This window comes from Bombus vancouverensis, chromosome 12 (assembly GCF_051014615.1).
Source record: "Bombus vancouverensis nearcticus chromosome 12, iyBomVanc1_principal, whole genome shotgun sequence".
NCBI lineage: Eukaryota > Metazoa > Arthropoda > Insecta > Hymenoptera > Apidae > Bombus > Bombus vancouverensis.
Genome location: NC_134922.1, coordinates 12,403,963 through 12,429,534, shown reverse-complemented (window position 1 = coordinate 12,429,534; position 25,572 = coordinate 12,403,963). Strand labels below are relative to the sequence as shown.

The window sequence follows — 25,572 nt, the reverse complement described above, 5'->3', positions numbered from 1 at the left end:
ACAATGGAACTTTGGTCAGTAGCAAATCGATCAACATCGATGATATCACAATGACATAGTTTGATATACGTTTTCCTAGAGGCGAAAACCTATTTCACGATATTTTCATTTATCACCTTAGACGAAGACAACCCTGCAAAGCACCCGATCAAGCAGCAGTCACCCGACCATTAATGGCCGCTGACATCAGTTCGAATCACGCTCCATCCGATCCAGTCGAAATGCGCCGTTTAAATTTCCAAACGCCTGGCATGGCCTCTCATCCTCCGATTCCGATCAGCGAACTAGGAAACCACATCGAGCGCCTAAAAGCAAACGACAATCTAAAGTTCAGTCAGGAGTACGAGTCGATCGAGCCTGGACAGCAATTCACTTGGGACCACTCCAACATGGAAATAAACGCTTCGAAGAATCGTTACGCGAACGTGATCGCCTACGATCATTCGAGGGTGATTCTGCAAACTATAGATGGCATGTCGGGTACAGATTACATAAATGCCAATTACTGCGATGGATACAGAAAACAAAATGCGTACGTGGCTACGCAAGGGCCTCTACAAGAGACATTTGGAGATTTCTGGCGAATGTGTTGGGAATTGAGATCGAGCACGATCGTGATGATGACAAAGCTGGAGGAACGAACGAGGATTAAGTGCGATCAGTATTGGCCTGGTAGAGGTTCTGAAACTTACGGTTTGATGACTGTGACCATCACCGACGTTCAAGAGCTGGCTACCTACTGCATTCGAACATTCCAAATATCCAGAGCGGGTTATTCCGAGAGACGTGAAATAAAGCAATTGCAATTTACGGCCTGGCCTGATCACGGTGTACCAGAGCATCCTGCACCGTTCTTGCAGTTCTTGCGTAGGGTCAGATCCCTGAATCCACCAGAAAGCGGACCGCTGATCGTCCATTGTAGCGCCGGTGTTGGAAGAACGGGTTGCTTCATCGTTATCGATTCGATGCTCGAAAGGATCAAACACGAAAAGATGATCGACATCTATGGCCACGTGACTTGTCTACGAGCTCAAAGAAACTACATGGTCCAAACCGAGGATCAATACATTTTCATCCACGACGCGCTTTACGAGGCGGTGATCTGTGGCAACACAGAGGTGCCTGCCAGAAACTTACATTCCCACATCCAGAAGCTGATGCAGCCAGAGATCGACAATATCACTGGTATGGAACTGGAATTCAAGAAACTGTCCAACATCAAAGTGGATTCGTCGCGATTCATCTCAGCGAACCTTCCCTGCAACAAGCATAAAAATCGCTTGGTGCACATATTGCCCTACGAGTGTACCAGAGTATGCCTGCAGCCACAACGCAACATCGAAGGATCGGATTATATTAACGCCAGTCTCATCGATGGATATCGATACCGTGGTGCTTATATCGCCACTCAAGGACCCCTCTGCGACACCACAGATGATTTCTGGCGTATGCTGTGGGAGCATAATTCTACAATCGTGGTCATGTTAACGAAATTAAAAGAGATGGGTAGAGAGAAATGCCATCAGTACTGGCCGTCCGATAGGTCAATTCGTTATCAATGCTTTGTGGTTGATCCCATCGCGGAGTACAACATGCCTCAGTACATTTTGCGAGAATTCAAAGTGACGGATGCGAGAGACGGAGCGAGTCGTACAGTCAGACAGTTCCAGTTCATCGATTGGCCTGAACAGGGTGTTCCAAAGTCCGGCGACGGGTTCATCGACTTTATTGGACAGGTGCACAAAACGAAAGAACAGTTTGGCCAAGATGGACCGATAACTGTACATTGTAGCGCCGGAGTTGGGAGAACAGGCGTTTTCATCACCCTGAGCATTGTATTGGAACGTATGCAGTATGAGGGAGTCGTTGACATCTTCCAAACGGTCAGAATATTGCGCACGCAACGACCTGCTATGGTTCAAACCGAGGTTTGTAGACGTTTTTCAATGAAATATTTTAATCTTAATATGGTAGATATTTCTTCTCGGATATTTCAAGTTGATATACACTTCTCTATATATATATTTTTGCAGCCTTAAATTTCTCACATAACGCGCGAACATACGGAATTTTATTTTCTATCTGAGATTTGCTTCTCATATATTTTTATAGCTGTTGTAACATGTAACACGTAGATAAAATGTAATATATGTTGCTTATGCAGGACCAATACCAGTTTTGCTATCGCGCCAGTTTGGAATATTTGGGTTCTTTCGATCATTACGCCAACTGACAAGCCGACACTCGCGAGGAAAGAGAATCGACGAGAGAAAGAAGAGATCGACAAAGAAACGAAAGAGAGGTCGGTGAACGAGCAAAAGTGCGACGCGTCTAGTACGATGAAATAGACGAAAAATGTGTAAGTTTGTAAGTATGTAGCCTGTATCATGTTCCCGGGCAAAGCGTACCATACTTGTACCTTCCAATGACAAATACAGTAGAAAGGCGATAAATTATTAACCTCTCGATCAACTAACTACGGTAGTAACCAAGTATCTTACAGTCAATGGTGTCGCAACAGTCTCAAGATAAGCGGAAAAGTTCCACTTTTTATGGGCACCGTATGTGCTGAAACAATTTTCAAATTCCCCGACGACAAAAACGGGACAATACTGCCGTTTAGAATGTACGGCTTAAAAGCTCGCTGTAAAACAATCATATCTGTAGAAATATTCTTTACCATCATATCAAAATTTCCTTTTATAATTCGAAAAAAAGAGGACACACACACAAATACACAGGATGACATGCAGACGAACAAGAATACGCGAGAAACGAGAAAACTTGGACGTTTTCGAGCTAGAAATCGAAGAAATCAAGCGGGAAGCGATTGACAAGCGAGAGGAAGTAGTACGAGGAAATCGTAGTCGACAATTGAAACGATCACTGAAACATATCCAACTCGAGGAGAATTTGTGAGACACGTTCCGATTACACGTCTCCCGAATCGCTCGAAAATGACGGCTGCTTTACATAATGTAAGAATAACGAAGAAACTGACGAGATTTATTATTTTACGATCATGTAACTCGCGATCCAAACGTCAGCGTACATGATATTTCGTTCTATGCTGAAACTTTCCTATTCGTTGGAGAAGAACAGTGCTTCCATATTAGTGGGGAACGTAATGAAACCTCCGAGGCGAGCTACTACAAGTGCGAAACATGCCGCGTCAGAAGAAAAAAAGAAAAGCTACGAAGAAAGCGCGCGTTTCGTAAAGTACTTATCGATGCGACACGGAAGATATCGAGAAATCAGAAAGAGAGAGAGGGAGAGAGAGAGAGGGAGAGGGTGAAACTGCAAGTATCTCGATCATAAAAGGAGGAGAAATCACAGAGAGACATAAATTTCCGCTCAGCGAAGAGAAAATTACCATACTGCCAAATCGACAATTATTCATGCTGAACCCATTACGCACGATAGGGATCTTCTCATTACCTACTGTAATTTTAAGTAGATCGTAAGGCGATTATTCTAAGATTAGTCTGTAAGCGATGCCATTAGAAGAAGAAGAAAAAAAAAAAAAGAAAATAATGCGACTGTGTCGAGTGAAGGAAGTATGAAAGGAAACGGTGCCTATATTCAATTAATTAAAATGCACAAAGTGTTGTGCAGGTTTCTACGCGAACTAATTTAACTAACTAGAAGCACTGTATGTCGGATTTGCGTACTATTCCACCGAGCCCTCGATGCCCTTGTGTACAGAGTACCATTGTAGGCTTCTACCTCGACTACTTTTACAGTTTTCCCCAGTTGCAAGGCTATCAAACGCAGTACACCAGTTCCGCTCTGGAGATTCGCTCGTTTCTAGTACAATTCATCGAAAAACGTAGCTCATGAAACGCTAAGGGAAGAGTCAACGAAACTTTGTAATTCATCGTCCTTGTCGCGGATATCGCGTCAGATCAATGCCAAAAACAATCAGTTTCGTGATTATGCGTCGTCCTGTCCTGCGTATACATTGCAACAACGGTAGAGGTGTATACTACTCGCGATTTAAACACTTACAGAAATTCTAAGTAGTCTATGAGGACAATAAGCTTGTGCTCGTTTATATACCTTCTATATTTCGAAATTTTCACCGTATCGTTCGGTATAGAATCGTTTTATCGCTGTTCGACGATAATGGTAAAGCAAAAAATTCTAGCTATAAAAAATATGCAGTGCGTGGATGGTACGGTTAACGAATATAATCAGCCGAGCGAGTCAGAAGATCTCTTTCAGTTTTTGGCATTCTTTTGATTGCGAGGGGTTCGTGCAGTAACCTAAGCAAGAAATGCAGAAGAGAAACGTACGAAAGGAGAGGAATCGATGTTACATTCTTAGATTCAACTTTTAAATTTAACGATGTTCGATCAAGCATCTAACGTATATACATATTTTCAGTTAAAAGTGGTTCGAGGGTCAGGAATTGTGACTAAGTGTACATAAATGCACCGTTTGTCATTAACAACATTATATAAATATAAATATAACTATAAATATGGATATAAATATAAATATACATAAGTAAAATGATAAATAATATATATATATGTATGTATGTATGTATGTATATATATATATATATACATATATATTATAAATATCATAATTGAAGAGAGTACGCATTTAAAAAAAAAAAAAAGCTGTGGATATTTTCTAGACTGTCAATATAAGCACGTTTCTTTTATTTTTTCCATCCGTTTTGTCGCTTTTCGGTTTTCAACGCACCTTTTGATACTGTTTTTTAACATAAGTTCGTTTTCATGCAACTTTACTTGCGTACCTATTTTTTTACACGAGATTTACATTGAAGACTAATGACCTACTGTATTATTTCCGAGCGTGCATTTATTCGCATCTCATATCATTTTATTTGATGTTGTAAGACTGAAGGCCATTGCGTGTCTAATGTATTATCGTGTACGTATATTTTCGGTACTTCTGAAAAGTACTTAAACCGCCTCGGTCGTCCTTATAAAAGATTATACTATACTTAATCTTTGTATCTCTCTCATTGTCCGTTCAAATTCCGAGATTTTCCGATGTGTTCGATTCTTCTGTACATAATCTCTTCCTAATCCATCCACTATGACTTATTTGGGACTGAGTTTTTCCGCTTGCAGATACGTTGTCAACATTCGTTTCTTGATCATCGTTGTATACTGGCCTTTGGTACGAGCACGAACGTTAGTCTTAAAGTAATTCTATTTTTATAATTATTCTTTTTTATACTGTTAACTTGATTTATCACATTAATGTACATTTACTTTCTTCAATCTCATTATTGTTTACCTTTTATTCGTGTATAACTAGCGATATCGTGCTTCTGCCTCGGAATATAAATTCGTTGTTACTGGCAATGAAGAGACACGACGATACGACTGTTTTTCAGTAAATCAAATCAGCAGTGATTAAGTAATCCTTGAAACAACTTCTCTCTTCGATAAAAATGTGCCATTGTTAAGAACTACAATTGGTGTAAAAACTTATTAAAAAAAATCGACTTGTTATACAAATGCATCACACTAAAAAAAAAAAAAAAGGCTGAAAAACCAACGTACATAGAAAACAAAGAAATACATTCCCATGGACAAACGATGATAACATGGTAACAAAACGATTTGAATTTAAAGAATCTCTTCGTAACATCTATAATCATATTCGTGGAAGAAGCGAACTAAACTTTAAAGTCTTTGGTACGATGATTTTAAGGATGTCGTTGTTATCCTTCGATTCAACTTTTTAACTACATACACACGTATTATATAGATATATTAAAAGATTTAACAAAAGAGAGAAGGAATATAATCCTGCACAAAGTGCAGCTTCGCCAAGACGGTCGACAACTTCGCGTTCAAAGTTCCAGACTAAAAATACAATATGTTACGGAAAACGAAAAGTTAAATGATTGTATAAACATATTACTAGTTATAAGTTAGTAGCATTAAATTGTATCCGATGAATTTACCAATTCAAAAAAGTCCACGATATTCATATATTTATAAGATACCGAACCGTAATGTTATTACGTTCTTTTGTATCATTCCAAAAGTTTTGTGTATGTTGTACGTTAGCTGCGTGTCTATTGTTAGTGTTTATAATTTTTTTATATCCCAGAGTGTATAGCAATATGTGGTTTGTTGTATTCTTCTTCTTAAAAAGCATACGACTCGCGTTTTCGGAGCAATCTTTCCTAATACAACAAAATACAATCGGCCATATTATCGCTCCGTGCAATACCACGACGAGTTTGTTACACTGTGTGTGAGATCATCTCGAGTTCATCCATTTGGATAAGATTGTAGTCATACGACTGCAGTCATTAATTCCGTGGAAAATGTGAATTAAAGAAACAAAGAATAAGTCAAATATTAAATATCGTTGAAAGAATGGGAAATTATTTTGTGATACTTTCTTGCCAGAAAGAATACAACAGGCTGAAATGAATATAATAAATGCAATGTTACTAATTAACACCTATACAAATTAAATATTGTGTAATAGAAAGTCTGTTGACAAGGAGAAATAAGGTGTACATTATGTATTGCCCTGTGGCATCAATAAACTAATAATTAACGTAACATCCGCATTTTTTTTTTTTTTTCGAAACGTGAAAACACCAGGAAATAAACGAACGACGATATTTTCAATAGCAATTTTATTTTATATTATTTCATTAAGATATACAATTATTCGCATCATTATATACAAGTCGACAGTTTTCACGATGATACTTATTACGGCAATGTTTTTCCTTAAATAATATCATGACTGAAAATTTCTAATCTTATATCACATTAGTTGGTGCACCTGGATTACCTGCGGGTGGACTCCTGGTCATCATGGACGCAACCTGTGAGAATAACAATAGATCTATGTACTTCTGGCTTACGTATCCTTCAAACTATAAAGAACATTCATTTACTAACATTTTGTATGACTTGTTTTCTTAGAAAGTCACTGGTGGCAGTCGAAATATTTTTATCATTTCCCATTTTGCATTTTACGTATCCATATAAATTTGCACTATTCAAAACGATTGCGATGCAAACGAGCAACAGCCACTTAAATTTCAAACTAAACAAGGCTGCCACAAAAAACATCGACCACAAAAGTGGACAGAGAATTAAGGCTAACCAAAAGATACGCGCTTCTGTAGTATTAATGCGGTTCTGTTGGACACCCTGAAACACAGGGTATACATAGTAGACCTTGTATTTTATAGTAAACAATTATAATCCTTTCTGCTACTCTTTTTTCAATGTTGTTTACCAAGAACAGTGAAACATTAAATGCCTGCATAATTATAAGCCTTTCTCTTTTTATCTTTTCTTTTTTACCACAATGTGTCAAGGGCATAAAATGTGAAAACTGGTAAACCTTGAACTATTTATTCATTCAGGTAGATACAATGTCTACTAAAATGTACAAAATCGAAAGGATGTACGCAATGCCTATAAAACATAGACTTTTAATTAACAAACCTTTTTGGATTCAAATACCCAGTGACTTTTTCCATTGTCATCCACGTAATTCCACCATCTAAGACCAACCATTAGCCTTCCTGTGATATTTTTAACAGTCCAAAAGTCCATTGACAAGAGCAATACAACGACTACAAAACTAGTTATGAAACTATTTGAAAACCATCCACATAACATATAGGCTACTATCGCTGCTATTCTGAAGGCTAAATGAAACATGGTAACATATGGATGTCTATAAAGATACAATGTTGTCAATCTCAAACCTTAATTACTTTTATTAAATGTTTATATAATTGTAACAGTTATATACTTAAGTTTATTGCTGCTTTGACCCGTTTCATCCTCTTCGCCAAAAGCAATTGTATCATCATCCATTAGCAAAGGCACCTAAGAGATCACATAATAAAATTTCAACTATTGACAAGCAACAACGTTACACGTCAAACCGTGATTACAACGTTAATGAAAATGAAAAATGAAAATTCTCCTTCCCTCCCTAGAAGGAGGTTAACACATAAAAATGATACAGCAACACCTCGCACACTTCAAAACATATCGATTTACACCTGTTTTAACTATTATACGTACGGATATTCACGAATAAATGTCAATAGCAATTCTTCCGACACGACAACAAAACGGTGATGATGTTTTCGCGATGAAAATGATTCTTCTGTTATAGTTTTAAGCAACCTGGCAGTTTAAAGGTGGAGGTAAAAAAAAAATACTTAGCGTCGATATACGAAAATCGAATGGGTTAAAATGTTCCCGTACACTTACCGACGCAGACGCCATGTTAGCATGTTTTACCAAAAGCTTCCAGCGATACTAACGCCTTATTAACATGAGAAAAGCGCGAAACATACGTAGAAGCGTATTGAAATAAAATCCTAGAAAAGAATTCAAATATGTCTTTGATTAATGACAGATGATTCAAATTCTTGAACATGTCTCGGTGAATGAGATAAGTGCCTGTCAAAAGTCATAGAATTCAGATACAGGTTTAATGCAGTTTGAATATCGTGCACGTCGCTGTAGATCGTTATCGGATTGGTGCATTGGAATTGGCGAATTCTATTGGTCAATTGAGATAGTGTTTAGCGTCACATGTATATACAAGCAACCCCATTTGTACGTAAGGGCGAATAATGACAAAAGCGTGTTCGCCATACAGTGGTTACATATGTTCGTCCGGTTTCGTATCAATGTGTTCTGTGTACCCTACTCGGAAATCATAATTGATAAGTACAGGAACGAACTCGTCGTACAGCAAGTAGACGCGAATACGCGTTGGTAGTAGTGGACTAGCAATAGCAGCGCCGATATTCAGCAGTGATAGTAACTGTAATGAAGTATCAGTGGCAGCCACTGTGATAGTGTTAGTGGCGATGGTGGTGGCTGAGATAAGTGCGGGGGACTGAATGCATATCAACGGAATTTGTGTCCCACGAAACAGTTTCTCGTGGTTCACATTGCAGAGGATGTGCTGTGCGATCTAAGGTGTCGAGGATTAGACGATTGGTACAATGTTAAAGGAATATTCGCCAATCGTACAGGCGCTCCTAGGAACGTTATTTACGTGGGCTCTCACCGCAGCGGGTGCCGCACTTGTTATCGTAATTAGAGGAAAACAAGTAAGCTTTATTCCTTTCTTTTCTTCTCCAATCGAATATTTTTGAATTTACCTACGTTTCGTCAAGTATTTATTACTGCATTAATCAAAATATTATATACGTTCGACTCTAACCTAATTTGCAAAGTATAAACTAACCTTTATCGTACACTCTTCGCGGGAATTTTTCCGTTTTGAAAACGTTAGAATTACACTTACCACCTTGAAAATGTTTCACATCCTAGTTTAAAGAAACATGATATTTACGATACTCCAAGCTTTGTTATCATCTTACAAATTTCTTATTATAATTTAGTGCAATACATTAGCGGAATAAAATAAATTTCGTTATCGGAAATGGTTAACGTAAAATCGATTAGCTTCTTTTGCGAACCAGTCAGGGAAAAAATGTACTACGTAAAAGGTGCAATTAATTTCGATGTTATTATCAGTTAACGTTTTTTTAATTTTTCTCCTCAGTTAAACTTTGTTTTAGGGCATCCTAAATCTCTTATCTATTTCTGTGTCTTTCAATGATATTTGACTAGTAGAATCCAAAAAATGTCAGTTTTAAGTTTAGGAAATCATAGAATCGAAAGTTATAGATCTGTAAAAGTACGTGTTTTATAGCTTGTTTCGTTACAGATGTTCAACAAATTCGCGCGAACCTGGTAGATAGCAGTGTTACCGACCGCTTTCCGCCTGGATTTATCTGATCCAACCCAATATCGATATGAATTGCCGAACCTGAAATTTGGCCATCATGTGCATCTATTTACAGATAGTGATTTGACTCGTTAAACTGAAACGGATAGTCTATGAATAAAGCTAATATGGCGTTGAAATAAGCTGTGAAATGTTGGTGCATGTTCGCAGACGCATAACTTTTAATCTCATGATTCCCTAAATTTAGAACTGGCGTTCTTGGACCTTACCAGTCAAATATTATCGAAGGACACGGAAATAAACCAAAAATTTAGATCAAGAACGAAGTTTAGTCTGATTCTTAGCGGTTACTATATTAGCTATATCAGCCCCCTCTAATTAGAAAATTTGTGAAGTAAATTTTTTATATGGAAATGACGTAAGATCGGCTAATTTCGTTTACGAACTAGTCAAAGAAAAGCAAAGAAAAGCGAAGAAAATATACTACGCAATATAAAATTTCAACGTTATCTAGTTAACGTTTGCATCTTTTTTCATTTCTTTTTAAGAAATTGCTACTAATTTAAAACTTTATCTGATAAGATTAGATGTATACAAACTGAACAACGTATGAACAAAATTTCTATTTACGAAAGAGAAGGTATCGCTTGGTTCTACAACATAAAGAAATATCGAACGATATTTTAGAAGCGTGATAAACAAGTAACATTTTACGATAATAAGTTTATTACCGTATAATTATTTTAACAGTATCACAATATGTTTGATTGTCGACGCCTATTTGAAATTCTACATACACGTAAATTAAGAGATAAGAGAGCAGAACGATACTAAATGATGGAACGCGTTTAATTACAGCGTAAATTATTGGACATCAGCCTGGGATTCGCAGGCGGCGTGATGATAGCGGCAAGTTACTGGTCGCTACTGGCACCTGCTATTGAAATGGCGACAAAGAGCAAATTGTACGGAGCGGAAGGCGAATTCGCGTTCGTACCAATAGGAGTTGGATTTCTCATAGGCGCGGCTTTCGTTTATGGGACGGACGCGTTGATATCTTCCCTTGGCATTCAGTCCCCCAATGTGCTTTTAGCTATGCAGTCAGTCGGTACGAAACAAAGACGCAAGATCCTTGAAAAACTAAAGAGTGACGAGGATTTAGACGATTATGATCCGTATAACGACGTACAGATATTTGGTGGAAAAATGTATACTCAAATTGAGTCAACCACCATCGATGGTATCACATTTTTTTCCTGTAATATGTATCCAATTCTTTCTGTAGGCTTGGAAAATGGGATCAGTTCACTCTACACTCTGTATATTATTATTATGTCTGTGTGTCGAAATGTAAATGTTCACTCGCCCCTCTTTGCTTCCTCGTACAATAAGCGATTAACTCGTTCAGAAACAAACAAATTTTCAAATATATCAATTCTGTGAGAAAAAGCTTACGACGTTACTTACTTGTCTTTCGTTTAATTAATGTACCGCTGTTTCTTTCTGAACAGTGCATAATTTTTTGTTGTACCTATCGTACGTAATATCTTGTATTGCGTAGTTAGTCGTTAGTTAGAATGTTCGTCAGTGTTAATGCTTTTTGCATTTAAACAAGATGTGCAAAGTAACGTTTGCATGAAAGCATTTTCAATGCAACAAGTGGAACTTGCAAAAACGCGACCGATAAAATATGAATAGAACGTCTGGTTATTGAAATGTGAATTACTCTGACATATTATCCACGCTTTGAAAGTACAAAGTACTTTTGCTAGAAAGGTAAAAATAGCAAAATATGCATCAATTTTTGTCGTTCGTGTTGAAGAAAGTTCCGCTACTTGTAAAACTGATCTTATTAATCCTGCCTGCGGATCTAAACTATAATACACAAGAGGTGCAAAAAATATGGAATAGAAAATACCGGGTGTTAATGATAAGCTTTACTGTGCTTTAATTCGAAAAAAAAACGAGAAAAGAAGAAGAAAGATTATGTTTACACAGGGGCTCATATACACATATATAAACAATTTAAATCACTTCCAACGAATGTTATAGTATATCATCGATTGTCGCATTTTCCAGGTTTCTACGAGCAAAATACCCGAAGACGACAAATTGCAAATGTAAATAGACCGGCAGAACAAGAAGAAACAGGCACAATTTACGAGGATCCTAACAACGAGTGTAAAAACAATCAATGGAGAAGAGTTTTGCTGCTGGTCGTTGCCATTACGGTACGCAAAGTCGTCGAGATTTTCTTTAAATGCACCCATGACGTAAAATTACAAATAAAATGTGACGAACTTATGCTCGAGATTAATTTTTGCAATGTATTAGGTGCACAATATTCCAGAAGGTCTTGCAGTTGGAGTTGGATTCGCTGCAGTTGGTAATAGTGCATCAGCAACTTTTGAAAATGCAAGGTAAGCGACATTTCTGCATCTCTGTATGTAAGGACTACCAATATGGGAGTCTAACAGTCTTCTAACAATATGCACGACGCTTCAAAATTCCGAACATCACGAAGCGCTATGGAAAACTATTTTCATAGGCAGCGATAGATTCTCGGAATCTAATCTAGCGTAAACTATGTAGACAGTGGCCGTGTAGTCCAGAAGCCTGTCTCGAAGAAGAGGGGATATGTAAAAGGAAATAAGTACGTTTTTTAACCTTCTTTTCCAAGATTTAAGATTTAATCGGCAATATCTATTTTAATATCTTTATCTGATATTCTGGCCTAAATAATTTAACTCGCGTTAATCATATAACTAACAAGTTTCTCACAATAGGACCGAACGATTATTATTCTTAGAGATTCGCCATTGTATGTAGAGCGATATTTCAAATAGATTCTAATGCGTCTAAAGTAAAGTTCACTTAAACCAATCGCGCCTATCAGATTCATTACGGATCATCATCGTTAAGTAGTTAAGAGAATTGTTCAGAGGGGAGAAGTCTTCGATTACGTTAAAAATCAGTATCTACGTTTATTTGAAAATCTACCATAGTTGTCTGAATAGATCTAATTCAACGTTCGTACGGTAAAAGAGGAAAACTTTATCGAACGATATTCTCCTTTTCTGTTCGCGCGTTTACAAGTAATCTCGTTCGTTTGATGCATCGATAAAGGCGGAAAGCACGAATACTCGTGTAATTCGAGCAAGTGTCGCTACTGTAGAAATATCATAGCTCAAGTCGAAACGACTCGGTCGATTCTAGATGGCTGCGATTGAGAAGGAAGTTGAGGAATTCGTCGATAGATGGTAACACCATTGAAGTCGAGCGGATGGAAGTTACGAGCGCGTGCTAGGAGGTCCCCATGAATGAGTTCTATGGTGGTCGGTCGCGAGTGCCAGCCGCAGGCAAAGTTTATTGGCAGCAGTGGGTGCCTGTTGCGCGGGGGAAGGGCACGTGTGGCCCTGGAATTCAACGAGCCCTAGGCGCCGCGCATTCCATTCCATACCCCGTTCCCCGCTTCCTCGTCCCTCTACCACGACTTGCCCCGAACTCGCTCTCCTTACCGCCTTACGCCTTACGCCTTTGACTTTGGAAACAACTCAGCCTACTGCGATGACGTGTACAACTACATCGACCGGTATGACGTTGATTTCATTTCTACAAAAGCCGCCCGGGCAACGTAAACTTTATTTATAGAAAATGTTAACGATATCGCATGCTCCCATATCGTCGACCTTCCTCTTATTCTCTTCTTTCTTTTCTCTTATTTCTTTCGTCCTCCTTTTCCAAAGATAGCCCGTTAATTCGCCCAACATCTTGTTACAGATTCGTTCTTTCCAATTCTTTCCAATCTCGAATCCGCTCGACGAGCTTTAAGGCAATTCGCAGTAACGAACTTTGTAATCAAATACGAGGATCAATAGGGGAAAAGCAACGTTTATCATTGTCACTGTAAGAACGTGCACGTGAATCGACACGTGCACGCAAATGACTACTTCCGATTCCGCTGCCCAAGGATCCAGCGCTCGACGATCGTCCGCCTATTTTCAGTCGCGAGCTTGCAGCTTTTCTGCAACGTAGTCAGCCTGGAAATGGATGGAAAACGTTTCACCTTCGTATTGGCAACCAAAATTTTCACGCTTATTAGCCAGAGCACCTGGACAACCCGAGCGTGTTCTTTCCGTACGCTAAATATAGATAGACAGCTTTGTTTCCGCAGCTTGACGAAACTTTCAATTTTTTGTTTCTGTAACTAAAAAGATAAGTACGTTTGTACGTGCTCCTCTTTGAAGGCAACTTTTCGCAGATACAATTACAATGGCGAAACTTGTTCTCCGGATACGTAGTTATTACGTAATTTAGTTAATACATAAACGTTTTCACGAGGGATCCAGCTATTGTGCTTCTTATACCGGTATCCTTTTATTATTTAAGCGTACTCTGATCAAAGGCTATAATTTAAGATTCGAAGATATGTTCTTCGCACAATTTTGTTGTGAAAATGTAAATCGATGCAACAACGTGTAAGGATAATGGGCGTTTAGAGTAGTTGCGCGATGTGCGAAAAGCATAAAAGGTTGATAAAGAAAAATAGCTGTCAACGTAAGTGTTCGAACGTATTTAAGATGTTAAGAGAATTTCATTACGGTACTACCAAACTCGAAATCGCGTCATAGCCGAATCACGCTGCGTTCGAACGCTATTGGATATCTGAGCGGAGATTACGAGCGTCCGTAGGTCATTAAGCATCCGTAGAATGAATGGACCGGATCGATGTTTTCCTCTCTGTCGCGCGATAATTGAGAAATACAGAGAGACAGTTCTCTTTTTTCCTTTCTGATACAGCGTGAACGCTTTACCGAAGAAAGGCTAGCGGAATGGCGACTCTCGCCAACAAATTTCCGAGGAGACTTTGAATTTCAATGCTTACTGGAAAATATTACCGCCGAAGCTTCTTTTTTTTTCATCTTGTAACGAAGCCGGTAAGAGAGAGACGGAGAGAAATAAGAAGGTAAGCGAACGAGCGAGGGCGCACGATAAGCGGTGCGACATAAACGCGGTATCGCGCTAGTTTCCCGGTTATGAATGAATCGTCGTCTCGGTTCGAAAGATGACCCCGGCCGATATATCGGCGTCGTGCGTATCGCCACGTACTGGTTCGTGCCGTGCGTATATTCTTATCGGTACCGCGGGTCTTCGCCGTCCGACGACTATCTTCTTTCAGGCAATGTTCACCGGGAAAAATATTTTTCCATTAAAAATAGATACACACGTCGATGGAATCGGGGTAAAGAAGGGAACGACGAGGAACGAGCAAGGATCGTCGCGCGTTGGGAAAATCGCTCAGCCTTGAGCGGTTATCGAGCCAGCATGCCCTTTTGTAGCCGAACTCGTCGGTTACGAGCAACATTCCATTCTCACGACGATCGCGAACCTGCAGGCTACTGGTGTCGAGCTTTATTTTCGAGAGGTTAATCGGTACAAATGTCTCATATTCGGTACATAGAGAAGTTGCACCGCTAAGCGTTCGAGTAAGCGACATGGGGAAAAAATTGTCGAGGCAAGAGATCGTTGGCAGATCGTGTCCCGGTCAAGGAAAACATCGTCGTCCGTAAGCCGCGATAGAAACGAGGCTTTACGCAACAGATCCGTTTACGTTATCGATCGATCGGTCGCGACATGTCCTTCCCAAGGAAAGGTAATTCATTCGCGAGACCGAGGCAAAACGTTGGTCGAGAGTTGCGTTCGAGGCGGCGAAAGAATCATGAATGAAAGGTTCGGCGGTGGTTGATTGGTAGCGCGTGGCCGTTCACGTCGGTATCCGCAGTGCGTTGGAATAGTGAAGAGTGAAGAGCAAGCGGACAGGACAAATAGAGCGAGAAAAAGAGAAAAGGATGCTGGAAGAGCGGGCAGTCGATAGGAGCGACGATATTTGCACTCGTAAAACGCTCAAGGAGATCCGGTACTGAGTCACCTTCTGTACCGAGATACCTTCGCGGTATGCGAATTTTTCGCGGAATCTCGCTTGTCCTTATCTCGTTTCGCCATTGAAATTCGTCACTGAATCGTCGTTAGCGTCTATTCTCGTGACTCGTTCCTTCGTGACGCGATCTGCCCCGTTGCGTGCCATAAAAATATCTAGAAATAGACGACCATCGAACATCTTCTGATTCGCGAAAAAGGCGCTCGCGTTCTCGTTCGGCTTCGTCTCGTTTTCGATCGAGAAGAACGCTGTTTCAGATCGGAGAGGCTAAATCGACGTTCTCGCCATTCTCTGCGGAAGATTTGGTCACGTGATCGCGTATCTCGTTCGATATATCTTCTCTGTTTCCGTTTACCTTCGTAGATCGTAGAAGAAAACGGGAAAGAAGGAAATGGAATGGACGAGCGAAAAAGAGAGAAATAGCGCGCATAAAAACGAAGGAACTACGGAGTGGCGGGTTGGCATGGTACGTAGATGAGGTGTTGCTATGTTAAACACGGCGCCAGACAAAGCTGCCGACGAAACCACCTCATTTCAGTGCTATCCTCCTGTCTGTCTTATTATATACCGACCGACCGACCGACCGACCGACCAGTGCTCACCGCACCGCGGCCCCTCTCTGTCCTCGTGTCTCTACTTTTCTCTTTTTACTTGCCCGCTCTCTTCTCTCTACCATTTTACCCTTTCTCTCCGTGGCTCTAGCTTTGCTGTCCTCTTTCGGCTCGAACATCCTCTCTGGCTATCTACGCCTTCTTCTTTTCTCGTCCTTCATCTCCAAGTTGTAGTATCGTATACCATAACTATAAACGCGATAGTCCGTAACTCGTTTCGTCATTGCTGAAACTGTATTTTCTGTTAGAAAAAAAAAAAAAAAAAACGAGGAATGTCGATCGTCCACGAAGAGAGTAATAGAGGCCAAGTTGGTGAACGAATAACGTCCGACTTAACGACGTTTTCTCAATTTCTTACTCGATATTTTCTAAAGATGCGATTATTAGATTTAGCAACACGACACAGCCTCGACAATTTTCTTCGATCGTTGTACTTTGCACACGGTGCTTATCACACGCGGAAAACTCGTTCTGACGTGTGCTAAAATCAAAGGAAGTCGGTTACGATATAGTACTTCCCGTTTAGCTTCGGTGGATGGTGCATAGTATTACGAATGCACGTGCGCAGCGATAGACACGCCAACCGTATCTCGGAACCTTCTTCGCGACGAGAACCGCCTTCCGTTATCAACGGAAGACGAGCATTCCTTCGCATTGATTTCCATCCCGTCGTTAGACTGCCGGACACCGTTTCTCCTTTTTGTCTGTTCGTCGCCTACATTTTCTACGCGCGAGATGCCTCGAGTGCAGCCGTTCACGGCCAAAACCTTCTGAGAATTCGACTCGCGAGACACACTCCGTAAGTTAGCGGACACGCCGATACTTTTCTCCTTTCTTTTTCTTATTATCTAGCTCGAAAGGTCTTGATACGACGGGAGGTATCGGAGAAATAGAAGCTTTCGATATCGGAAGATATTATCAAAAATGAGAAGAAAAGAAGAAAAGAGAAAGAAAGAAAGAAAGAGACAGTGGAAGAAAAGGGGCGATCAAACAAGCTATCGGAAAGCGCATTTGTCATCGCGACTTCCTCCTGCTCTTTCTTCTTTCGGCGGACACGTCTATCTCTCGCTTCTGCTCGGTGTCTCGGTTAATTCGTTTCTCTTTCTCTGGCATCGGGCGATGCACCGGCGCGCACGGTGCAGCGACTTTGCAATGCTTGGAATGCAGCGGCATTACGCATGCGCACCGCGTACCTTACTCGGAACAGACGAACAGCCGGATCCGTTATGTCCCTCGACGACGACCTCGGGACGATCGTCTGTCCGGACTATTCGACGAACTAGCGTCTTCTTGCCGATCGAACGACCGCCATCGAGACGGCTACTCGCTGTTGCGTCCACGATCAACTGTACACGCAATGGAGGCTATTTCTTCCTTGTGCGCTGCGTGGCTCGCAAGGAACATCTGCCGTCGGAATCTCGCGATCCAGCGACCGTTCCCAATTCGGCAAAAGCCACCTTACCCCTTGGAATGCGCGCCAATTATTTCACGGCGAATTCGTTCTAAACTTTTACGACGTGGTCGTAGTCGTAAGAAAGAGCTTCCTTCCCTCGTATCGTCTTAACGCGCGGGTAACTACGACCGGTTACCGTTTCGGCTAGAAAAGGCTGTGTCGCAAGGAAGGGTGACGAGGGTTGAGAATGGGAGAAAAAGAGAAGGAAACGGAGGAACAGGTTCGCGAGAATCGGCAAACGCGTTTCTGTTTGACATTAAGAGGCGCGCAACGATGCCGGAGGTAGCAGAGAAGAGCGGGGTTGATCTTGGTCTTATGATTTTATGGTGTTAAGCCGTGGCCGGTGGCCTCGGGACTCGCAGCCGAGAAGAGCCGGAGAACTCGCCTTGGCGTTGGTGGAATGCGGGACGGGCAAATCGCGGTCGGCCCGCTTGCGCCTCGTTCCCATGCATTCCTTACTCCCTCTCTCGTTCCTCCTTCGTCTCTGCTTCTCTTTCTTTCTCTTCCCTTACCCCTGCTCCTCCTCTCTCGCCCCTTTTTGTCTTGCTCGCTCCTTAGTTTTCTCATACAAGCGCGTTTATACGTCTACGCTCGTCCCTCGCGTTGCTCCTCTCCCCTCGTCTCTCTTCTTAACGCGCGTCGTACGGTGTATGAACATAAGCGCACACCTAAGGACTCGCGCATAACACGTAACACCGGCTTCTCCCCCTTTTCCTATCTTACGATGTTTCAAGACCCTCTCCGGGTCTCTAGTCCTATGCTCCTTCTATCTCTATTCACATCTTGTAGGCTCGCCAATCGCGCGGTCAATCCCTCCAACGGAGATTCCTCGTGATTCCTTCGGGATCGTTCCTTCTCCTTCGATTTCCTCCTTCTGCCGGTCGCTCGTTCGTTCCACGCTTCCTTTTTGGAAGTGCAGCCTCGGCCGGCGAAAAACGCCTCGTTATCGTATCGCGGCGACGACGAAATTTCGCTGCCAGCGACGCTACTTTCCACCGTGAGATCGATAAAACGCAACCCGATCGTTGTTTACGAGGCACGAGCACGCTGTTCGATCGTAGCGCTCTTTAGCTCTGATTTCTCGTTTCGCGATGAGAAAGAAAGTCAGACGAGAGAACAATTTGCCAGTGTTTCGGTCGTTTAAACCGAGGACGAGCGTTGCCGCCTAAAGACAGTCACGGTTGCTTATGGAATGCAAAATGGCGACCGGCGATGCGTCCAACGAAACTACTCCGGTCGCCATTTTGGTACACATTGACGAAGCTACACCGCCTCGATGATCCGTTAAGTTCTTCGATATCTACGACGTCACCGGTTCAACGTATTTATTTTCCATCGCCTCGAAGCTAATTTTTATGGCTGCCGCCCGTAGAACCGGCGCTCGATCGAATACGCACGTCTAACGGTAACTCCGCTACGAGTTTGACCATGACAATCAAAACACCGGTGTGCTACCTTTTTTCGCCTTTTAATAGATACCAGTTTGGCGAGATCTATACCGTTTCTGCTCGGAGAAATCTCCGATTCGCGGCTCGAGACAGCGCGACGCCCTCGCGCGTAATTCCCCGGGCGATGGAATACCTCCGTTTCTAATTTGAAAGGCGAACCTTAGCCGCGTGATCTCTCTAGCGCGCGACAACGCGGACAAATTTATGAATGAGCCTGTCTCTCTCTCTCTCTCTCCTCTCTCTGTCTCTCTCTCTCTCTCTCCTCTCTCCCTTTACGTCTATTTCACGAATCGCGCAAAAGCGGACGACTAGTTGGATACCAACGCGATGGACACTTTCCGATTTAGAAAGTAGCGACAGTTGGGAACAAGGGAGAAGAGTTACTTCATCCACTCGTAAAGGATGATGAAGACACTCGGACGTTGTTTCTTAAGTAAATTTGATTATCGCGTAGGGTGAGGCGACCTTCTCGTATCGTAACAAAATAGGACAACGGGGACAAGATGAATTTGAAAAACGGAAGAATCCGAACTCCGCTGGATTGGGCAGCGAGAAGCGCTAGAACGACGCTGGCCGGGGTCTAGCTGTCTGGTGATAGGGTAGACGAATCGGGAAATCACGGCGCTGACCGTGGAAATCAGAAAGAAGAAGTCAGGAAGGAAAAGAAACCTGGCTGTAGGAGGGCGCGGTTCGAAGGAGCGAGAGAAAAGAGGCGAAGGAGCACAGGAACGATGGAGAGAGGGACAGAGTGGAAGAACGAGAGAAAGAGAGAAACGTAAGAAGGTGAAGCCAAGAGTGGTGTGGTAGGGGACGATCATTCTTGGAACTCGGGTGACCTCCCCTGATGCAACTGGCGAACAGCCGGACCCGACGGGTTAACTGTACAACCACTTATGTACGTCGATGCTGTAGGAACGCGACGGCGATGCCGTCCTATGAAATAACGTGCTACACGCCGCGGCATGACATACCATACCATGTGCTCGGCATGTACGAGAGAGCACGGTGATCATGCATCGGAAGGAGGAGCTTGGTTCGCGTCATTCATTCACCTGCTCGACCATCTCTGCTATTCTCTATCGATCGACCGCTTGTCTATTGTCGCTTGAAAATTCTAATCGTCGACCTATCGGCAATTCATCCGCCCGTCCATAGTCTCCTCGACCGGTCAAGGACCGAACATTGCAAAGTTTTTCCATCGTCATTGATTTCTTCTTACCAACGCGATAATCACTTTGGCTTTCTGTCGTCTATTCGTCTTTTCGATTTTTTGTTTTACTCAACTTGTTTCGTGAACTGTGCTTTCGTATTCGAATATTCTGGCTAATATCCGGCGATTTCTTCGTGCCGTTCTCTCTCCCTTGCTTGTCGTTCCATCGAATTGCCGTGGTACGTGCGACCGCCGAGATCGATCGACTTGGAAATTTCCAAACAGTAGGCGATCGTAATTGGCTCGTACACTCAGCGCGTAACTCGTTCTCTTACTTTTGTTCTTCTATTCTCGCCCTTCGGCACGCTTCAGGATCTACTCGTAATGTAACAGCGATCTACAAATTTACAAGAAGGAAAAGGCGGACACGTAACGTGTCCTATCTACGTAACGTCCATGTGGAGATTCGAGAGTGAACGATCAGTTTGCCACGCATAGGACAAGAGAGTGGAAGGTTCGTCGTAGAAGCAGCTCGCATCACTCGAACCGAGCAAATGGAAAAATCTAGAGAATGTCGAAGTCGTCGACCAGTTTCAAGAACTCACCGGGATCGGATGAGACGGTGCAAGTTGACTCGCGACAAAGTCACCTTGTCTCCTCACCTTTATCCTTATCGTTCGATCGCGATACGCGCTTCTCGCTAAACCAGACACGCTTATTTTTCCTGTCACATCGGCGTTGCTTAGGAGAACGCGTTCAACCTACTACCACTCGATCGCGTTGTACGTTTTTATTACAGAAACCTTGCAATCGGAATCGGTATCCAGAATTTTCCCGAGGGACTGGCGGTGGCTCTGCCCCTTCAAGCGGCTGGAATTAGTACGTTGAAGAGTTTCTGGTACGGACAACTCTCAGGGATGGTAGAACCTCTGGCCGGCGTCCTTGGCGCAGCCGGAGTGACGTTCGCTGAACCCGCGCTACCTTATGCGCTTGCCTTCGCAGCCGGTGCAATGATCTATGTCGTGATCGACGATATCGTTCCGGAAGCGCATCAGAGGTTGGTACAATTTTTATTACATTTGCATAGAAATTGGGAATAAGAGCGTAGAAATCTCTCTTTCTCTCTTCTGAAACTGCTATTGTTGTCGCGGTGGTCGTTGTACGAAGAAAAAGTAAAGAGGATACGGTCGTACAGGTCTAGAAAGATAGAGGCGCATGTACGGCGCATGTTCGAGAACGATTACGGTACAATGGCGCGTGACGGCAGTAGCGTAGTTAGCGCAGCGTCGGCAAAACGGACGTGGCGAATTTCTTTCCCAGGCTCGACTGCCTAGCTGAAGACGCATTGTCATTATAATTGGCTCCTTTTGTATTTCGCGTGCGATCTAACCGCTCTGGCCGACGAGACGGTACCGTACGGACGCGCTTTCCTCCTGAGATAGTGGAGCCAAGTTCGCTCCCTCGGGAACCCTCCAGGCTCCGACAAACACAAAAGTGACAAACCCCTCTGTAAACCGTTGTTTGACCTCCGACAGGCGAGAAGCTCGTTTCTCGTACGCGTTGCACCGCGTGTGATCATTTCCAAAAGGCCGAAGGAAGTGAAAGAGGGGAAACAGAGAGAGAGAGAGAGAGAGAGAGAGAGAGAGAGATTACAATGCTCGCTTTGCTTTCTGGTTTAGCAGGACAGCAGAGTTTCTCGCGAAAGGTAAACGCGCTCCCTGTAAGATCGAACGATATCGAAAAAAGAAGCGCGAAAGAATAAGGACGAGGAGAAAGTTTGCGAGATCCGAGAATCGATTAGTTTTCGTAGCGACGCACACGCGTGCGCAAGAACCAGCTCTAAAAACGAAAGACAAGAAACACGGCTCTGCTATGTAGAAGCTATCGAAAGAATTCGGACTTGTCACGTATCTCGGGAATTAATTTTTCTTCGACTCACGGGTTTCTCAACTGATACGGAGCTAGCCGGATTCTTGGAACGGTCGGTCCTCGGTGATCGTTTGCATGATTGTCTGTTCGGTGAAAAGGAATGCCTCGTTTCGGGCCCGTAGCCTCGCAGCTAACGGCAATCGTCTACTTTTTTTGAAAGCAGCCTGTGGTTCGAAAGATACGCGCCATGCTGTCGATGATACTTGGCGGAGAGATCTCGATCGATATTTGTCGCGTCGAATCGCGTCGAATCGCGTCGAATCGCGTCGAATCGCGTCGTTTGTCCACCGACCGCGAACCGTAATGGCTAATAAAAATACAAATTTCTGAGGCACACCGAAAGGAGGTATTTACCGCGCGGATATGATTGATATGGTAGAACGCCCACCGAAACACAACGGCACATTTCACCGGCCGTTAAAATTGATGGCCGTGTATAATTTACGAAATCAACAAGCCGTGACGTGCAATACCGGCTACGAGCGTGTGTGTTTTGTGTGTACTTAATCCCTACTTATATCGCGAAAACCCTTTTATTTCTCGCTATCCTGCTATTTTTTCTTCCCGTTCTTCGTTTCCATCTCCGCACCTCGATCGTCTTCGAACGTTCACTCGGATTCCTATTTTTCGTACCACTCTCCTCTTTCTACCGCCATTTTTCGTCATCAGCGTCGAACAGATTGTCCGAGCATCCAAGTCCTCCTCCAGTTCCTTTCCATCGATCCTCGTTCGTTCACATATCCAGTTTTACGTTCACGTTCCTCTGCATCCATCCTTGGATATGAAAGAGAGAGAGAGAGAGAGAGAGAAAGAGCGTATTGGTGTGTCTTAATCAGTTTGCATCTTTAAGAAGAAAACGTATTTCTTGCTTTCTGATTACAGTGGAAACGGTAAACTCGCCAGCTGGGCCGCGATCGTTGGCTTTTTGGTAATGATGTCTCTGGACGTTGGATTAGGCTAGGATCGTGCGATAAAAGACATTTGCAGAAATCGATGCGCGTCTAGGTTTATAGATACGTTCGATAGAGTCGTTGTTCCTTTGGGAAGCTCGTTTCGATCTTTAAAGCCAATTTTCTCTAAAAATCGCAACGAACTTTCCGAGCAACTCGATATCAAACGCGAGAAATTCCTAATAATTTCTGTCTCGCGGCATTCCGTCGAATTTCACGGTCGAATTTCACGGTCGAATTTCACGGTCGAGTGTGGAGATCGAAGCGGAGTTAACGCGGCGCGTTAACCGCTAACGATCTCGAAGTTCCGACAATTCGATCGGGCTTTCTTCTCGTTGAACGAGATGCCAAGTTCGATCGTATACCGCCTCAAAATTATCCGAGTGTGTCTTCCATGAATCTAGTCTTTGTTGATCCGATATAGAAGTCAATTAGATCAATCAGGCGACGACCTCCGGTTACGCTTTACAACATTCTACGCCGTGTTCGTTGCGACCAAAGGAAACGAGTAGAAGATCGTTTGCCCTTGTTCGCGATTTAAAAACCGGCTCTGTCTACTTCTCACCCTCTTATTCTCTTATCCTTAATCTATATATTATTTATCGTCTCGGTTAATGGGAAATTTCGATTCAGTATTGCGAAGATACTGCAATGACCGATCGAAAGATAAGAAAAATCTTGTGATAGCCAATTTCGTTTAGAAATATAGTCGCAAAGAATCGGTGCGACTCCCCTTGCTTTCTTACGCAACATTTTACGTAGCTTTCTTTCAAATGAATTCTCTCACGAATAATACGAATGTGGCAATTTCAAAGTGTCTTTCGCACGACACGTACGCAATCGTTCGCTGCACGCTAGATAAATGCACGCACATTTATTACGCTGTATCCAGGACGTATCTTGTCCAATCGGTTCGTCGTTCGCGATCGATCCGAAAACTTAAACGGTTAAACGTGCGATAAACTCGCACGTGCTGCAGTATCTTGTTTTTTAGATAAGTAAGTTTACAACTGCCATCTTGCCATTGTAAAATATTTTCTATTTCCCATCCCAAGCATACCGATATTTATCGTAATGAATTTTACGATGCTTCGAACAGTACGTATGTAATTTTATCCATTCACTATAATAATAATAATAATAATAATAATAATGTATAGTACCTACCGTTAACGGAACGCCCGTTTCGTTTCACGCTCGGCGCTGGATCACTACTTATAAGACAAAAATACTATTTTTTCGTATATGACAGATCGATACATAGACGTAAGAAATTCGCGCGTTACTTGTACACGGAGAAGCTCGAGGCACGTGTGATCGATCGAATCGTCATGCACACTGGACGAATCGATACTTTTCACGTGTATATCGTGGTAGTGCGGTTTCTCAGGTTCCTACGTCCGCGTACGATCCTCGTAGTTGCAGTTTCGTCGACGATCTCGAGCCAAACGTTGTTCGTAAGAGACAGAAACGGAGCGCGAGAAAGAGAGAGGAAAGAAATCGATCGTCGCATGCTTTGTATCGAACCAGTGCATGTAAAGTGCGATGTCAGTCGTCTTTACGACGAAAGTGGTGCTTTGGAAACTTTCTGCAAATTATAAACCGACAAAGTAGCTATATCGGTATTAAGTATCCTAGGTTTTGTATCCAGTGGGAAGGCTTTCGGGACAGAAGCGTCGTTCGATCGTAAAATAAAAATGTGCGACTGGAATCTTTCTCTATACTGGTACGAGTAAATTGTTTGTATCAAGAGCAATAAAACAGAGTACGAATTACGGCCGTTAGACGGAATATCGGCAGGATATTTTTACTGTTCCTCGTCCTGGTCCGCAACGTAATGGCGCAAAGTGTGCCCGGCATTTCGCTGCTCGTTTAACATATCCTGTTGTTTCACCGTTCGATCCTTAACGCGTTGACCCTTTACAGGCGAAATTTTCTTACTACGGTATCGGCTGACGCGATCTCGTTTCACACGGAGTCGTGTATCCCGATAGATCTCGCAATCAGCGAGATTGAAACGATTCTAACGACGTTGCAGTGTCTCTGACAGATGGGACAGACGTGTCCCATTAGCCTCGAAAGGGTTAATCGTCAGAAAGGGAAACGAAATTGGATCGTTGCGCAGTTGTAGCCGGCGCGTTCGCGGCGGAGGAAGAGCTGCGTGACGTGCACGGAGCCGTGCATCGACGGAAGGTTAGTCCGGCGAGTTAGCCAAGCTGTTCGTGAGGTAAGATTCGGTGAAACGAGCGTACAGTATCGGCGCAGTCGACGCAATCCTCGTCTCGCGTCTCCCGTCTCACCGAAGAGTTGCATAACCCAAAGAGAGTCGAGGCATGAATGGAG

At 42.7% G+C, this 25,572-nt stretch overlaps 3 protein-coding genes across 14 annotated transcripts in view; 2 read left to right on the top strand and 1 right to left on the bottom strand.

Moving 5' to 3' along the window:
- Lar (tyrosine-protein phosphatase Lar) overlaps window positions 1-6,566 on the top strand; it is a 208,231-nt gene extending 201,665 nt beyond the window's left edge. For all 8 annotated transcript variants that reach the window (XM_076623429.1, XM_076623428.1, XM_033331200.2 and 5 more), the window contains 2 exons: window positions 122-1,928; window positions 2,165-6,566. In XM_076623429.1, coding sequence (XP_076479544.1) covers window positions 122-1,928; window positions 2,165-2,233 — 1,876 coding nt within the window. In that variant the 3' untranslated portion in view covers window positions 2,234-6,566. The remainder of the gene's footprint in view (window positions 1-121; window positions 1,929-2,164) is intronic.
- Window positions 6,567-6,628: 62 nt separating this feature from the next.
- LOC117155335 (putative Golgi apparatus membrane protein-like protein CG5021) lies at window positions 6,629-8,347 on the bottom strand. Of its 3 annotated transcripts, none has more exons than XM_033331213.2 (5): window positions 8,253-8,347; window positions 7,783-7,859; window positions 7,470-7,704; window positions 6,915-7,169; window positions 6,629-6,838 (listed from the first exon to the last, which is right to left on the bottom strand). In XM_033331213.2, exons 1-5 carry the CDS (start codon window positions 8,265-8,267, stop codon window positions 6,773-6,775), a joined length of 648 nt encoding a protein of 215 aa, XP_033187104.1. In that variant the 5' UTR covers window positions 8,268-8,347; the 3' UTR covers window positions 6,629-6,772. The 3 variants fall into 3 exon arrangements, with proteins under 3 accessions (XP_033187104.1, XP_033187105.1, XP_033187106.1); XM_033331214.2 differs by having other exon boundaries at window positions 6,915-7,157; window positions 8,253-8,346; XM_033331215.2 differs by lacking the exon at window positions 8,253-8,347 and adding an exon at window positions 8,061-8,246.
- A 244-nt stretch (window positions 8,348-8,591) lies between these two features.
- Zip48C (Zinc/iron regulated transporter-related protein 48C) lies at window positions 8,592-25,022 on the top strand. 3 transcript variants are annotated; one of them, XM_033331210.2, is made up of 6 exons: window positions 8,599-9,106; window positions 10,609-10,990; window positions 11,830-11,981; window positions 12,085-12,170; window positions 21,150-21,407; window positions 23,162-25,022. In XM_033331210.2, exons 1-6 carry the CDS (start codon window positions 8,999-9,001, stop codon window positions 23,238-23,240), a joined length of 1,065 nt encoding a protein of 354 aa, XP_033187101.1. In that variant the 5' UTR covers window positions 8,599-8,998; the 3' UTR covers window positions 23,241-25,022. The 3 variants fall into 3 exon arrangements, with proteins under 3 accessions (XP_076479547.1, XP_033187101.1, XP_033187102.1); XM_033331211.2 differs by having other exon boundaries at window positions 8,600-9,106; window positions 10,609-10,858; XM_076623432.1 differs by lacking the exons at window positions 21,150-21,407; window positions 23,162-25,022 and adding an exon at window positions 13,531-14,094 and having other exon boundaries at window positions 8,592-9,106.
- Window positions 25,023-25,572: the final 550 nt, after the last annotated feature.